Raw genomic sequence first — 18,116 nt, forward strand, 5'->3', positions numbered from 1 at the left:
AAAAAGAAACAAAAATGTTTAACACTATACTGTGGTAGTGCAATGACAGAACCACTGTTTTAAGCTGGCAGCAAATCAGACTGGGGCTCCACTTGCTTTTTCACAACTAACTGATATTTCCTTATCTGTACAAAACATACAGTTCAGTATAATAATTATAATACATTAACAAACAAACAAAAAAACTTACAGATTTAGTTTTATCTTTCTAAAATATATTTTGCAGAAATATATTTTCTTATAATCCTCTCGGCCTAAACCAGCCCTGCGTTGCAGAAATAAGTAGCAGCCTGCTTCAAATAACAATCGTGACCTTCACTGATGTGTCCTGCTCTAAAAAGCCACAGCTAAAAACATACCTAAATTGTGTTGACAAAATAACTACAGTAACAATCAGCAGCTTAGGTCTTGTAAAGGGAAGTCACAACCCTCTATAACCAGGACGCACTGGCTGCCATCTGAAAACATCTGGTTTTGCACAATCTTTTTCCTCTGTGCCCAGCCTGTACTGTATCATGCTGGCTAAAGCAAGCTTCACGTTGTTTGAAATAACTTCTCTCTGCACTTAAAATGTATGCTAATGAAAAAAAAAATGTATTATCTAGAGTCCATTATAATTTTAAATTAATCTGTGTCCTGCATTTGTGCAACATACTGGGCAGACATCTATTGATTTCTCATAAACGGGAAGTAAACTGGAATTTTGTCGTATAGTGTATGCAAGATTGTTCTGATTCGGGGAATACGACTTACGGTAATAATGTAGATCAAAATATTGTTTAAATACAATTTCTAATCAAACATCATTCACACTGACGTTACATGGCACTTGACCAGACCGTACTGTATGGCCTTCACAGGCCTTGCAAATTATTCAGTTTCTCGCACAAGCATTAACGATGCATAGTTGTCGTTACATTGCTGTTTCAAAAGTAAACACAAGCATTAATAAACAAAAAATGTGTACTAATATCTAATGATAAAAGGCCGTATTCAAAGTTGCTCTTACCTGTTTATCTCAGCTAACAAATACCACAACGTCACACACACACGATCATGTGACTTGATCATATGATGGGGAGCAGCACGTGATCGAGGACAAGAGCGTAAGCCTTCCAAAGTCAGCAATCAGACAGAGATACTGGTTGTTAACATTATTGTTATTATTATTTTCTTTCACGGTTTTTCCTTTACTATATTTAATATACACTTTTTTTAAGCAACGACAAGTGTATTCTACGCTTGCTGTAGATTGGGCTGATGTGATTATAGTGATTGATGACAATGTTGGGGGAAAGGAACAGTATTGAAATGACTGCATCCCGGTCTATACTTTGCATCCCTTTCCCTTCGGAACGCCTCCTTTTTTACCAGGCTCCTGGATTTTTACCCAGTCTATCAATAAATGTTCACATACATTGGGCTTGGGCTCTGGGAAATATTCCATGAGAATTTAAGCCCTGGTTATATTGAAGATTTGAGATTCATCTTAAATCCCATAAATCCCTTGTTTAGAAAGATATAGGGTGTTAATGCTTGTGACAGAGTAGCCGTCTGCCATGTGGGTGTGTGCATTCGCTGCTGAGTGACAGGCAAGAGATCGAGACGGAGGTTTAAGTTGATACGCCCCACAGACAAACAGGATCACACTAAACAACTCATGTGACACTACCAGCAATGGTTGCGCACAGAGCACATACAACACTGTACGAAAACCTTGGTAGGATCTACAATACGTGACGGATTACTGTACTTCCAATAAAAAATATAATTATAGCCATGTTTTACTGGCTCAATTGAATAAATGCACTGAAAATTAGTTTGGTTAGTATCATCCTTCCATCCACATCCCAGATATGATTTCAATCTACATAATTACACATATTTACAGTTAAGCTTCCTGACAACAGAATCTCTTCATGGTAATTAATATTATAGCATTATTGCCTACATATAGTATGGAATGTTTCAGAACCTTGAAGTATGTCCCCCACACCTCGCCTTGAAGCGAATACTGATAAATGATTTGATAATCTTCCCCTTTTACATATTTCATTTTTATATAATAAGCATATCCCTATATATGGATTTAAAGGGTACATAAGGACCATTTTATTTTATTGTGTTACATGTTCCCATGTGTTGCTACAACTGTTTATGTAAGGTGTGTGTATTTGTGGCAATGTGGTAAATGGTACGTGCAGGTGCAGTGCAGTAATCCAACAAGAAAGGACAGACAAACAAAGTACGGATGAAAAAAGTTTCTGTTTATTTTAATCCAGGGGTCTGATGACCAAACATAAACAAACAATGATAGCTGGCAGTACACAACGATGTGTATTGCACAGTAAATTATTATGGGTTGCAGTCCTGTTTACAATGAACAATAACCCCTCAAGAACAATAATCCTAATGCAAACACCCAAACACAAACACGGTCACCTCTACCAGTGAGTGCTGTAGTGCTGGTAGTGAGTTTACAATGTTATTTAGTGAACAGCGATAGCTCCGGATCGTGTTTAGCCGTGTAGACTAAATACACAAGACAAACAAGAAGATATAGACAGACTGACAAAAACAAACAAAACACTCAAGTTTTTTTTTTAACACAGTATACCGGTCCTTTCGGTTCTTTTGCATAACCACAACAAAGGAACAGATTACGTCACTTCGTCCCCTGTTTATACCATCACACATGACCCCTCGGTAAACGATTGCAGCCGCTCCTCCAATCCGCGGCTGCCACATCATTTCCCTTCCGGGTCGATGAGTTAGTGCACCGAAGCTCCGCCCCCTTTATAGATGACCGACGTCCTTTTAACCCTGGGAATGAAGTGTCAGGCCAAACAGTCCAGGGTACTCTGTTCCCGTTACTTAGGACCCTCACAGGTCAGGAGGGAGATTTACTACCAAAAATCAATCTATTTCTGTCACAGTATTGTAATTTTTTTTTTAACAGTGCTTGCTTAAAAAAAATGTATTCGTGTGTTCAATACAATTGATTCCAATAAAAAAGCCACGAGATAATTGGTTCTGTATTAATGTTTTGCAAGATCAAACAAAGTTCTGTGAAGTAATTTATTGTAATAACCTTTGTCTCCAACTCTAAACTTAATCTTGTTTACAGATGGCTTTTCAAGCATTGGGTAGTGTCATGATAAGTGAATTGTTCACTGTGCCTTTAAGAGCACATAACCAGATTGGGTGGGGGGAGTTAGTAGCGAGGTCGGAGGTTAACATTCGCTGGGGGGGCAGATGTTTAGACGACAGATAGAGAGACTGACTCACACGTAAAAGCAGCACTTGGTGTAAGTTATAATTGTTCTAAATTAATATTGTTACACTGAAAATGTGCCTTGTGTCAATCTATTAACCTGACATGGTGTCAGAAGTGCAAAACTGACAACTAAAAAAAAAAGATGAAGAAATAATAAAATGCCGAAGTTTAACCCACTGGAGAGCCTTCAGTTTGATAAACCCGTGGAATGGCCGGAGTGGAAACAACGCTTCACCAGATTCAGGACAGCAACAAAACTCAACACTGGGGATGTACACGTTAGTTCACTAATCTATGTGATGGGCAGTGACGGTGAAAATATTTACAAATCTTTTGTTTTCAAAGAGGAAAACAATAAAGATGATTATGCGATAGTCCTACAGAAGTTCAATGAGTATTTTGTTCAGAAACTCAATGTTACTCATACGCGTGCTTGTTTCTACCAGAGAGTACAGAGGCCGGGGGGAAAAGAAGGTCTGCCCCACAAGTAAAACAGTGTGTAGAAAATGCCAGAAAATGGGACACTGGGAGCGTGTTTGCCGTAGAAAAGTGATGAGAGAAGTTACAGGAGAAGCTCATAATTCCTGGGCTCAGTCCACAATGCTACAAATAGGGAAGAATATTGGAAAGTGGAAATATAAATCGAAGTAGAATTGATACAGGAGCTGATGCTACTGTAATGAGTGAAGGCACGTTTATCAGACTCTCCTAGCCAGTCAAGAGGGAGAGGTTCATATTACCTACCTTAGAAGAGATTATTTCCAAGCTGTCAGAAGCAACAGTCTTCTCTTCATCTGGCAAGTTCCACTGCACCGTGATAGCGCCAGACTGACCACATTCATTACCCCATTTGGGATATACTGTTTCTGCCGCTTGCCATTTGGCATTACAAGTGCCTCGAAGATCTTCCAGAGGAAAGTGACTGAGACACTACACGGCCTACAAGGAGTTGCAGTGTATATGAATTCTTGTATATGGAACTTCCATAGAAGAACATGACAAACGACTCAGGAGGACTGAAACTAAATCAGGAGAAGTGTGTGCTGAGAAAAAAACAACTTCACATTCTGGGACACCTGATTGATGAAAAGGGTGTCACACCTGATCCAGAGAAAGTCAAGGCGTTAGAAGAATTGCCTTCACCAAAAAAAGTCCTGGAGCTGAAACATGTCCTGGGCATGATTAACTACTTGGGCAAGTATATACCTAGTCTATCTACAGTTGGTCAGCCATTCTATGAACTCTTGAAATCAAACACAGCATGGACGTGGGATCATGAACAAGAACAGACCTTTCAATAATGAAAAAACTGTTAATCACTTCACCAGTGCTAACATACTATGATGTGTTGAAGCCCACGGCTGTTTCTGCAGATGCTAGCAGTTGCATGATTGGAGGAGTACTACTTCAGCAGCACAGAGAGGACTGGAAACCAGTAGTATTCCGCTGAGATATCAAAGACTGCTCATACACTTACACAGTATGCACAGTATGCACCTGGGAAGACACTGGTTGTAGCAGATGCCCTATCCAGAAGCCCAGTGAGTAACTCAGACTATTTCGACACCCATAGAGATGTTGAAGCTCACGTTGCAGCAGTAGTAAGCATTCTGCCTGCTTCACCACAGAAGCTAGCGAGCATAATCACAGCTACAGCAGCAGATAGATAGTTACAGACAGTACTACAGTTTATAAAGAAGGAATGGCCTGAATACATAAAGAAGATTCTTTCCAGAGAGAAGTCAGCTGTCTGAAATTGATGGCTTTGTAACAAATGGACACCAAATTGTCATTGCTTCAGCCCTGAGGAAGGAGATTATAGAAAGAATACACAATGGACACCAGGGTTTGAATAAATGCAGAGAGAGAGTGCTAAATTGTCAGTTTGGTGGCCGAATATTTGGAAGGATATAAAAAAGTGCAAGCATGTGAGTTCTGTTGTGAGACAAAGAGAACACAGCAGAAGGAACCACTAATTTCCACAGAGATGCCCAATAGATCATGGAAACAAATTGCACTTGACCTTTGTGAACACAACAGACAAGTCTACTTAATAGCTACAGACATTTTTTAAGGCCATTTTGAAAATAAATTTGAAACAGACTTTAAAGCTATAAGCGTAAAAAGTTGTCAGGATGTTAACAGTGAAAGGAAAACATACATGTATTGCAATTAAACAGTTGTAGCAACATGTGGGGACCTGTAACGCTATATTTTTCGGAATCCCACAATTTACTCTTTAACTTTTCAAATCTAATATAGCTAGCAGTAAAGTTTGCATTATTGGATGTAAAAGACCACAGCCAAAATAAGATTTAAAAACATTACAGCCCTTGCCCGAAGGTTGTGTATGTATGTGATAGTCCACACGAAATGAGTACACATCTTCTTCTTCCAGCTCATACAGGACAATCTGCAACTCTTTCTAAGGCAAGGACACAGCATTATGTGGAGCTATGAACACCTCAGTAAATAGTGTGGTGTGCTTTCCTTTTTTATCATATTCTAATATTAGGGTTTTTAATGTATTAGTTACTGTAAAAGGGTGTGGGAGTCTGCTGCAAGAGAGATTTCAGTTGACATCGCCAGCACAGGCGTCAGGTTTTATTTGTTTTACAAAACAAACAAAAAAAAAAGAAAAATAGTGCAGGTGCAATACCAGTCGTCACCACAAAGCAACCAAAAATGGCATCACTCAGGGTGATGTTGCTCCTTCAGTGGGGCCTGTGGCTTACACTAAATATACACACAAAATGCAAAACAAACACTGTTATAGCAAAGCTAATACAAAAAAGTGTCCTAATTTGGCTGTGCACCACTTCTTCTGCAAATGGAGGTCTTGTACCAGAAACACTATTCTCAACAAACCATATATATTTGTCATAATTAAAATTAAAGCTAAATCTTTACCTCTCTTTTTTCCTTTATTACAGACACTACTGCTGCTTCTCAGCTTAACAAGGCCTTCCACATCCTAGCTAGAGAACAAAGAAACGCTAACGGCTCCTCTTATATTCATGTGGCCAAGTCTAATTGCTAATCAATCGTTCAATTAGTGCCTGGTCACTTTCTGCAATGTTTTTACAGGGATGGGTTTTGGGCTGCCTTCGTTAGAGACTCTCTAACATCTGTGCAGACGTGGCATAGTTGGACTAAATTCTGTTTACATTGTTTACATGGTCTGGTTGCGTTGTAGCTAGACATTAGTCTTTTGAAAGGAGGTTGTCTATCTTTTAATTAAATCTCTTACCCTTAGGGTATTTTAATGTACAGTTTTTTTAAACACATATTCACAAAAAGTCTAAGATCTGTTAAACAGCTCTTACTGATTGCTAAAAATTATCACGACACATAATTGGAAAGCAGATACCGGTAAGACACAAATTCCTAGCTGTGAAATCATGTATTAACATAATTTAGCATAATTTATTGAGAGTATAAGATACTGGGGCTATATGGGGATGTCTGTCTGTCAGTACATGTGTCTGTTTATACTATTCTGTTTCTTCTGTTGTCATGTTCATCAACTTTTTCATAATCCTGATGGCTCTAATTTTGAATTTACAGGCATGACGTGGGATGAATGTTACTGACATATCACAGATACACTATAAAGAGTATAAAGAACAAGACCATCCTGTATTAGCTAATCAAAGATATTCCTTCCATCTTTGTTTATTTATTTTGCTCGCTTTTTATCTCACTGGTTTCCTTTTTGTTGCCATTTTTCCTACAAAAATCAGCTTTATTAAACCAGATATTAGAAAGGTTTGCGCACCGCACAGAGGGTTCTGTGTTAATGTGCCATATTCGAAACTTCTTTCTGCATGCCACAATCTGTTTTGCGCTGTACACAAATATAATGTATGCATAGCACAATTTAGCGGGAGTGGCCAACAATCTGCAAGATCCTGCCATGTTCAAAAGTGCGCCAATTACAAAATCAGTTTTGCAAGGCACAAAATAATGCTGTAAAAAAAAGCCTATTAAATACAGTTTTGTTAAGTGCAATTAGCAGGTTGTCAAAGTTTTGATTTGATCCCAGCCAAAGTAATCATTTCATTTGAAAACAGTTAGTGACTGAAATCTTTTTCTACAGTAATTTCACAATAATTTCATTGTGTCACCTAGAAATCTAATTGAACACCAATCATATAAATCTAAATAAATACTGTAACCTATGGTTGTTTTTCTCTTGCAGATAATTGGTTATTTCAGGACCCAAGTCAGCTCACCATTTAAATAATTAAAAAGAAAATGACAAAGAACAAAATAATGAAATACATTTTAATTTATGCTTTGTGGCTTTTGTCTGAATATCTGTTATTTTATTGATATTAGTTACACCCCTACAATTTACTAATAGAAAAATAATTGATATATCTTCCAGTTAAGAAAACTAAAGGGCAAACATAAACACAAAACTGGATATAACTGCTAGAAGATCTGGAATGGAAAAGTTAAGAAAAAACAGATTCCATTCCAGTGATAGACTGAACAATAAATAGAATTCAGCAACGCCATCATCTATGAGAATTTTCACTTGTTCCTCCTGGAATAATTTAAAAGAATGGTTATATGATTTCAAATTTAATTAGACTCCTGGAACACTGAGTTTGCAACTGTATGGCATACTTTTTAACAATGTAAACGTCTATTTTTAAGTTGCCTAGCAATAACACACAATATCCAAAACAGAAAACTGGATACGCTTGATGTTGTCAATTTTAGATATTACTTATTAAGTGCTGGAATATCCCTTAAAATATCCCTGTATATTTATCAAGGCTAAAATGATTAACTTGTGACCAGGTTATGACCAGGCCATCTGTTGTGGAGCGCAGCTCATAATGAATCCTTGATTCTAAAGTAAGATATACTGTACCTGAGTGACAGTGGCTAAACTAAACAATCTGTGTCATCCTGTATTTCAGGTCTTTACACAAAGACAACAGGTGGAAACTTTTCTCAAATATAATCTTGCTGTTAGAATTAACTGGATGCTATTGTAGAAAAGCATTCTTGTCTATACAGTACATAAGTTTAAAAAAAGATGCACAAAATAGACGATATAATCTGTACTAAGCTGTTGTGATGTACGAAGACACAATGGATTAGTCACAGTTTCCCCAGAGAGTAGATAATCCTATCAGGCCTGCTGAGTCTGCCCGAGAGTAAACAGTTTGGTTGTTTTTTTTTTTTTATTTAGTAATTTAATTTTATTATTGGTTGCCATTTTCCAATACAATGGACAAAATATAAGAAAGTGCATAGTTTTGTGGGGTAGGTCAAAGGCCAGTGCTTGTTCCTTGGCTGGAAAGCTCCACTTATTCTTTTGGTAAACACTACCACTTCCCTTAATGTGGAGGCGTCTCTGGATTCAGCTTCGAGCCTGGCGATACACTGAAGGTTACCAGGCAACAGAAAGCTTTGACAATGAAAATGAACCAAACAACAGAGAAGAACTGCTGCTTTTCAAGGTAAGAGCAAGAAGGCGGATGCATTCCCATCTATTCACGTAAAATACAAGTGATTTGATGAATCGTCACCCACTCCAGTGCTGTTATTATGATTACCTTGCTTTACCATTGGAAATATCTAAAACATCTGGCTAATACAACATTTCCTATTCCTGAAACCACATAACATAAATATGTCATATTTTTGTACCATCTTTTTTCTCCACATTGTTTATTGCCCTGTTGTTTGTAGCTTTGGTTTGTTTACTTCTACTTGCGCAGATATTCACAGCTCCATAATATCTATATTATAAATACATGGGAAGGATGATAACTGTAAGTGCATTCCACAGAATACCTTTTCACCATAGTTTGTATAGAAGACTGTAATAAGGGAGTAAGACTTAAAACCTACATACATGTCATTGGCACAATAACATTCTCATGTTTTTGTTTTCAGTTATACTCTCTTAACCACCACACTTACTGCAGTTTCTTATGTACAGCATAAAATGAGAGTATGATGGTCATTTGGTTGGGAGCTATTATCTTTTACACAGAAAGTGGATTATGGCAAAAACAAAACACCTAAGTGAATTTAGGGAATTTATATGGTAACCAGGTGTACAAAGTGTTCGAGATATTGTATCCAGATATCAAGATACTCATCTCTAAAGTTAGGTCCACAAACATTGATTAGTAAATATGACTTTATATATGTTGTTTAAATATAGCTGATATAGCATAAGTAAATAAATAAATAACAGAAAATGTTTTTGAAGTTCATACCGCATAGTTATCATAGTTTTTTGGGCGTCCAGCTCTCCATCCGGCTTGCCGACTGCTGCTTAATCCAGTTTATATCCCGGCCATCATATCTGTTTACATCGTCAAGTTGAATTTATTTGAATTTCAGAAAGTCTGAAAACAGTGACGTTTTAATCACCATTTTAGTGTTTGGAGCCTCTTTCTTTTGTAGTTCTTTTGTAATTAATTTTCTGTTAAGTCACAGAATTGCTATTCAGCGTTTTTTCACATTCAGCCATTTTCTCTTGTTGTGAGGAGTGCCTGGTGAGAAGGGCGTTCCTTTGAAAAGGGGCGGGACTGACAGTGATGTGAACACATGACAGAGGGACTATTGCCTGGTGGTGTAAGGATGTTAGGGCAACATTTCAGTCTATTTGGAGGGAGTGACTTGGATTCGTGGTTTTTAGTTAGGGTACCAATTTACATTTGCACATGTCCATTATTATTATTTATTTCTTAGCAGACACCCTTATCCAGGGCGACTTACAATTGCTACAAGATATCACATTATACATTATTTTACATTATACAGATATCACATTATTTTACATACAATTACCCATTTATACAGTTGGGTTTTTACTGGAGCAATCTAGGTAAAGTACCTTGCTCAAGGGTACAACAGCAGTGTCCGCCACTGGGGATTGAACCCACAACCCTCCGGTCAAGAGTCCAGAGCCCTAACCACTACTCCACACTGCTGCCCTTTATTCTGGTACGATTGAACAAGACCAACTGTACACAGTACTGCCCACTCCAGATATTACTCTCGGTACAGTACCGGTCAAATGGCTGAACAGCAAACCAGAGTAGAAACATGCAACATGTCTAAGACTTTTGCACATATATACACTGCTGATTAGTAAATATGACTTTATATATGTTGTTTAAATATAGCTGATACAGCATAAGTAAATAAATAAATAACAGAAAATGTTTTTGAAGTTCATGCCGCATAGTTATATATATATACAGTGCCTTGCAAAAGTATTCAGACCCCTGACCAATTCTCTCATATTACTTTCAATGGTACATTGAATTTTTTTCATAATCAAGTTTCATAATAACTGGATTTACTAATTTTTATATAAAATTAGTATGAATCAAGAGATGTGCTTAACTTGTAACTTTCATATTCCAGCTTTAGAAAATGACATTTAAAATATATAATTTCATCCTTTTAAAAAAATCTTAGTTTAAATGAAATTCTATATTTATTTTTTTAGAGAGAAAGGACTGAGGTCAAACTTACTGCAAATCTTCAGTTATGTTACAGCCTTCACTCTCACTAAGTTGTTCAAAAGAGTCTCCTTAACAATTTTCATCAGAATTGGACAAGACATGACAGACAGATAGTCGGACAGACATCCTCCGTATACACTGAGTGTACAAAACATTAGGAACACCTGCTCTTTCCATGAAATAGACTGATGAGGTGAATCCAGGTGAAAGCTATGATCCCTTATTGATGTAACCTGTTAAATCCACTTCAATCAGTGTAGATGAAGGGGAGACAGGTTAAAGAAGGATTTTTAAGCCTTGATACAATTGAGACATGGATTGTGTATGTGTGCCATTCAGAGGGTAAATGGGCAAGATAAAAGATTTACAGTAGGTGCCTTTGAACGGGGTATGGTAGTAGGTGCCAGGCACGCTGCTTTAATTGTGTCATGAACTGCAACGCTGCTGTTTTTCACGCTCAACAGTTTCCCGTGTGTATCAAGGACGGTCCACCACCCAAAGGACATCCAACCAACGGCAGGCCAGTGGTCGAAAACGGCTCATTGATGAAAGAGGCCAAAGGAGGCTGACACGAATTGTGCAGAGCAACAGACGGGCTACAGTTAGTCAACTGACAGTCCAGTACAACATTGGTGCCGAAAGACCCATAAAAGAATGCACAACTCGTCGTACCTTGAAACAAATGGGGTATGGCAGCCAACGACCAAACAGAGTTCCACTTCTTTCAGCAAAACACAAGAAACTGCGGTTGCAATGGGTTAAGGAACGAAAACACTGGACACTGGAGGATTGGAAAAACATTGCCAGGTCTGATGAATCCCAGTTCCTGCTGTTTCACGCTGATGGGAGGACTAGGGTATGGAGAAAACCACATGAGTACATGCATCCATGTGTCAACATTGCAGGCTGGTGGTGGTGGTGTGATGGTGTGGGGTGTGTTTTCATGGCACACATTGGGCCCCTTGATAAAAGTGGAGCAACGTTTGAATGCCACAGGATATCTGAACATCATTGCCAATCAGGTGCATCCCTTCATGGAAGCAGTGTATCCATCTGCTAATGGATTTTTTCAGCAGGATAATGCCCCATGCCACAAGGCTAGGATTGTCCAGGAATGGTTCCACGAACATCTCAGTGAATTCAGCTGAGATGCCCAGCAATCTAGGTAAAGTACCTTGCTCAAGGGTACAGCAGCAGTGTCTCCCACCTGGGATTGAACCCACGACCCTCCAGTCAAGAGTCCAGAGCCCTAACCACTACTCCACACTGCTGCTCCACACTGCTTATATCCACTACGCAAAGATTAAATATATGAGCATAGCGGTGCACAAAGTGAGAGGATTTTTACGACGTATCAGCGTGGCTACGCCTTTATAAGGTCCTCTCATGCTGACAACTCCGTCATAGCACTGACCTCTCACAGCTGAAATATCAAGTCCTAAGGCTGATAATGTACTATTGATCAGTGTGGCAAGCGAATCACTGTCCATCTTCAGCATCCTGTAGAAGCCAACAAATCACTCTTATATTTCAAATGACTGGTTTACATAGCGCACTATAAGACCAACTTGTTTGTGTCTTGACAGATCCATAGTTCCAGCCTCTTTGACTCCACTCACAATTGAATCTAGCACTTGTGAAGCCATAATCTTGATTATTTGAGCTGTCTAGATAGGTGAAGTATTTTTCCTGGTTAATCATAAATTGGTGAATGAGTTCATTGTCATTACTACACAGTATCATTAATTCCCGCAAGTTGCCTTGGTTTGTAGAATCTATTCCCTTATTGTGTTCCAACAAAGCTATACCCTGGCAATTGCAATATAAAATGCTCTCCATCACAGCTTTTAAACATGCCTAGTTGTCCTTGACTGCTCTTTTTTTTATGACTGTCAAGTTAGGATGCAACACGTCCTGCTTTACCTGACTGTAGCCACCCCTTCATTTTAGCAACAGCTGCTAGACTGGATTCACACTTTGAATGTTCGCGAAATTTGCCCATTGACAAATGCTCAGCAATAAATTGCCTACATTTTCTGTTTGTTTTCTGCATGTGGGCCAAAGCAAGAGTCTCTTTTATCGATAGTTGCAGAACAAATGTTTGTATCATTCGCTGCTAAATCACTCTGAAGTGTGGAAGAGAGCTTCTGTTACTGATGTAGGGGGCGCTTTGGCTTTCTTTGTGTAAAAAAAAAAAGTCCAAACTTAACTGTCTTTAAGCCATTGCATAAACTTTTAAGACATAAATTACATCCTCTAACACATGCGCCCACCCTCACACGTCGTCCCTGTATGTGTGTATATATATATATATATATATATATATATATATATATATATATATATATCGTGTAGTATCCTATATTTCATTTTTTTATCCTAATTGTAGTCGAGTGTATTCACCTGGTCAGGAGGTGTTCAATTAATTCTCCCAATTTAAAAGGCTTCTGAACAGTGTTTTTTGTACCTCACCAAAATTGAGGTCTTTCCACTGTTTCTGGAAGGTAATGCAGCGCTCATGCAGAACATGCAAGGTGAAGCGAGGCATAATCGAAACAGAGAGAATATACCGTTCCAGAGTTAACTTTCTTCATTTACCAGATGAGGTAATAAAGATTAGATTTAGACCAGATAAGGCTGTGATTGTGGATCTCTGTGAGGCTATTAAGGATGATTTAGAATGTCCATCAGAAAGGAATTTAGCCCTACCTGTCCATCTTAAAGTGGTAGCGGCTTTGGGTTTCTTTGCCTCTGGGTCATTTCAGCGTCCTGGAGGAGATAGGGTGGGCATAAGTCAAGCCCCAATTTCCTATATTATTAATGAAGTAACTACTGCATTGGCAAAGAGGGCACGGGATTATATTGTGCTCCCACACAACCAATGGGGGTTAGATAAGGTTAAAATGCATTTTTTAATATAGCAGGATTGCCATCTGTCCTATAGATGGCACATACATTGCTTTGCGGAATGCTGCAGCAAACAGCCAGGTTTTTTTCCATAGGAAAAACTTCCCTTCGTTAAACATACAGGTGGTGTGCGATGCCGAGTGTATCATAACTGATCTGTGTGCCCGCTATCCAGGATCTTGCCATGATTCATACATAAATTCTAATTTAGGGCAATTGTCGCCATGGAGACCAGAAGGAATATTAATTGGTAAAGAATATATAGCCAGATAATTGATTTAGTTTTTTAAAAAATATTTGTATTCCTTTTTTTTTCTAAACAAATTTATTCTGCTACTGTTGGCTAGCCCTTGAATACATTTGTAAAAAAAAAACAAACAAAAAAAAAACAATAGCAAATAATGAATACAATTTTTTTTGTAGTTTTCCCGTGTATTTGTGATATAAATTGTTGCTTTGCTAACTTCAATGCATTCCTGCTTAGTTAGTATTTTATCCTCCCATAATTAGTTTTTCAGGGGATGCTGGCTATCCTTTACATCAGTGGCTTATGACGCCAGTATTGAATGCCTCCACAAAAGCAGAGGAAAACTGTAATATTGCTCATAGGGCCATGAGAAGTGTAATTGAAAGGACCTTTAGCCTTCTAAAAATGAGGTTAAGTGTCTTGATAAATCAGGTGGTGCGAATATACCCCAGAGAAGATTGCCTGCATATTTTTGGCATGTTGCGTCTTACACAACATTGCTATTCACAGAAATGTTGATATTTCGCACGAAGGGCAGTCTATTGAAGATGCAATTAACCCCGATGTACCTGATGACGAAGAAAGATATACAGCAGTGGCTCGTGAGGTTAGGATTGGAATTATAAGAAACCTTTTCACATGCGAGTGTTATCTGGAATATGAATTGTAAATCAGAATGTTTATTATTATTGCATTGTAATAGTATTCAATGCACAATGATTACACACACACACACACACACACACACACACACAAAAGGGGGGGGGGATTAGGAAGCCTATGTATTTGTACTTATCCAATTTTTTTTTCTGCCAGCTGATTCTCTTGTGGAACGTCTTACAGAATCTTGAGGCACATCTTTTGAGATGACACATGAGCTGGCTGTGCTGCTGTTGGCTGCAGCGTTTGTTGTAGTGGTACCTCTTCCAGCCATCCGGTGTGTTTTGTAAATTGTGTAAATTTACAAAAAACGCTGTTGAAGGTACTCAGCTCTGAACAGATGTCTTTGCAGAATTCAGCTAACTTTTTGCGTATAACAGATATCTCATCCTTCACTTGCATGTTATTGGCTGCCAGCAAACTGGTAGTATCTTTAAAAGACTGAATTACTTGTTCAGGGCCAACAGATTGAGTAGCAGAAATATTTGGGGACTGGCTAACTGCAAGAGGAGAGGCAGCAGGAACAGATACAGCTTTGTAGCAGGTGCCAGCTGTATGCGTTTGTTTTGTACTGTCCATTTGGGTATCTTTGCAAGCTGTAGGAACTTCTGCTTCCTCACTTGCAATGCTTTCCACTGTATCATTATCATCTAGAAAAAAATTAATTAGTATTGTAAACAAATAAACATAACAGGCTAACTAAAATGATGCACTGTGTATTTAAATAAAGGAATATAAAAATACGTGGTTCAAGCACCACCAATGTTTCTAATTCACCTGGTAAAGCTTCTAGAGATCGGTGGTCAGATGTTGCTAGGATATGTTCTTCCTCTGTATTCAATGGGGACTGTGGAATACCCCCTCCCATCTTATGTTGGTTTTGTCTTAATTGATGAGCCTTTTTTACGTTGTTTACGAATATCATAAAAGCGCTTTTGACCATCTGATGCATTTCTTTTGGCATAGCCCAAGCTGTTTACAGAAGTGGCTATGGTATCCCATATTTTCTTTTTATCTTTCGGACTCTTGAGACAGACAATGATGACCATGACATGGTTCAGTTTGTATTAACAAGGTACACAATCATTTTTTTATTTTTTTATTTTCTAATTATATTTATTTCAGTTATATCACGACTGCTTAGTCTCTGACACACCTGTTCAGACAGCATCTGTAAACCTCACAACTCTTGACTACACTGGACTATATGGCTCCCAATTGTACCAGTACTTGCACTGAACTGCTCCATAGCCATATTCTAACTGCTCTTAATTATAACTACTTTCTGTATCTTGTATTTGATTTTACTCTTATAGGTATCCGTATTCATGTATTTTGCAATTGCTGTTATTTGATTGAAATCATTCTCATCCATTTATTATACTTACTATGTGCTCTTACTGGACTTTACTCATATAAGCAAAAATTGTTACTATAAGTTAACTGCTCTTAGTCGAACTCGCTCTTAAATGTAATTATTTACCCTATTCTTTATTTTGCTCTTATTTGAAATCTTTTGTACTTTACAACTGCTCTTATCTATAATATGATACTCTGTAATGCGATATTCTGTAATGTGATATTTTTTAATGTGATACTTTGTACTGTGATATTTTGTAACAATTGTAAGTCACCCAGCAGGGACGTGGGAACACAGGACGCAGAGCCCCAGTGCAGCAGCATTCTAAGCGGCAGTTCCAAGCCCGCCATAGGCCACTGCAGCAGAGTGCACCGCCTCATTCTCAGCAGCCCCAGCAGGGCCCCTGAAGGCTTGCAGCCCCAGACCCTCAGCTTCTTTCCACACCAGCTGCAATACTGGCATATGTGCACCTCGGACATCTGGGTGCTCGCCACCGTACAAACCAGTTACGCTCTACAGTTCCGCATGGGAAATCCTACCTTTCAAGGGATCACGATTACATCTGTGAGCGACCCTCTCCAGGCCTCGGTGCTACGTCACAAAGTAGCCATCTTGCTTAGCAAGCAGGCTATCCATCTCGTAGACCCCATCTCCCACGGGAAGGGGTTCTACTCAAGATACTTCCTAGTGCCCAAGAAGGATGGCCGCTTCGGCCCCATCTTAGACCTGAGGCACCTCAATGGTTTTCTAAAGGAGAAGAGGTTCAAAATGCTGACCCATCGTTACATTCTCCAGTTGATCCGGGACACGTACTTTCACATTTCCATTCGTCCGGAGCACATGAAATACCTCTGCTTTGCCTTCCAGGGAAGCATGTATGAGTTTTCAGTGCTGCCATTCGGCCTCTCCCTAGTCCCCCACACCTTTTCAAAGTGCATAGATGTCATCCTGGCTCCCCAGGGGCTGCAAGGGATCAGGGTGGTGAACTACCTGGATGACTGGTCGATCTGTTCCCAGTCACAGGGGGGAGCAGTGGCCCATACGGCAATAGTGACAGAGCATGTGGCGAGGCTGGAACTCACACTCAACGATGCAAACAGCAAACTGGTACCAGTGCAGTGTCTAACATTTTTGGGTCTCCAGCTGGACTTCCTTGGCACATGCGTGTCACATGATAGAGTAGCAGCTACAGAGGATTGTCTCTCCCTGTTTCATCAGGGATTGAGAGTTCCCCTAGTGTGTTTCTAGAGGCTACTGGGTCTGATGGCCACAGCTATATCAGCCATGGAGCTCAGCCTACTCTGTATGCACCCGCTCCAAGCGTGGCTCAACATCTTCCGGCTACATTCGAAATGCGTCAGATACAGTTGGCTGATGGTATCTCGTGCATGTTCAATAGCCCTGCCTTGGTGGAGACAGCCCTCCCACCTCTGCGATCTCCGCAGTCAAGCGAAGGGCACTCTTTGGCACCAGGAACCAGGCAGGTTCCAGTTATGGCTCTGGCCCCTGAACGGGACCGCTGGACAGCCCTAGGGCTCTCTGACGAGGTTGTGGGCAACTTGGAAAATGCCAGGGCAGCCTCCACTAGGTCGTTATAAGCCTATAAGTGGAGGTACTTCCAAAACTGGTGTCTGACCCTTGGTCATGACCCCATATCTGGCCCTATGCCCGTTATCTTGCAGTTTCTGCAAGAGTTGCTAGATGCCGGTAAAATGCCTTCTACATTGAAGGGGTACCTGGCAGCTATATCCGCATGCCATGCCCCAGTGGACTCTGTTTCACCTGGTGCGCATTTTTTGGTGACCCGGTTTCTAAAAGGTGCCCGACGTTTATGTCCTCCCAGGTGGGACATTCTGCCAGAGTGGAGTCTTGACATCGTGCTGGAGGCTCTCAAGAAGGCCCTGTTTGAGCCCATATACTCCATAGAGTTGAAGTACCTGTCCATGAAGACAGCCTTCCTTTTAGCCATCACCTCCACAAAGCGTGTTAGTGAGCTGAAGGCGCTGTATGTGCATGGCTCCTGCATGTGTAATTGGGACAATAGGAACAGGGCGTCTCTGCGGACAAACCCTGCGTTCCTCCTCAAGGTGATATCGGCATTCCACATGAACCAGTCTGTGGAATTGGAGTCGTTCCACCCACCTCCCTTTGCTACGG

General features: G+C 39.6%; 2 protein-coding genes across 5 annotated transcripts in view; one reads left to right on the forward strand and one right to left on the reverse strand.

Annotated features, from left to right (window-relative positions):
• The window catches only part of atp6v1h (ATPase H+ transporting V1 subunit H), an 82,650-nt gene extending 73,102 nt beyond the window's left edge, over window positions 1-9,548 (reverse strand). The window contains exon 1 of one of the 3 annotated variants that reach the window (XM_059016881.1): window positions 9,526-9,548. The gene's annotated coding sequence lies outside the window, so the exon portion shown is untranslated. Of the gene's footprint in view, window positions 1-190; window positions 338-1,009; window positions 1,108-9,525 lie in introns of those variants that run through there. The other 2 variants (XM_033992630.3, XM_033992631.3) reach the window with 2 other exon arrangements.
• The window catches only part of rgs20 (regulator of G protein signaling 20), a 58,736-nt gene continuing 49,055 nt past the window's right edge, over window positions 8,436-18,116 (forward strand). For both annotated transcript variants that reach the window (XM_059016884.1, XM_059016889.1), the window contains exon 1: window positions 8,436-8,757. In XM_059016884.1, coding sequence (XP_058872867.1) covers window positions 8,638-8,757 — 120 coding nt within the window. In that variant the 5' untranslated portion in view covers window positions 8,436-8,637. The remainder of the gene's footprint in view (window positions 8,758-18,116) is intronic.

This window comes from Acipenser ruthenus, chromosome 3 (assembly GCF_902713425.1).
Source record: "Acipenser ruthenus chromosome 3, fAciRut3.2 maternal haplotype, whole genome shotgun sequence".
Taxonomy (NCBI): Eukaryota; Metazoa; Chordata; class Actinopteri; order Acipenseriformes; family Acipenseridae; genus Acipenser; species Acipenser ruthenus.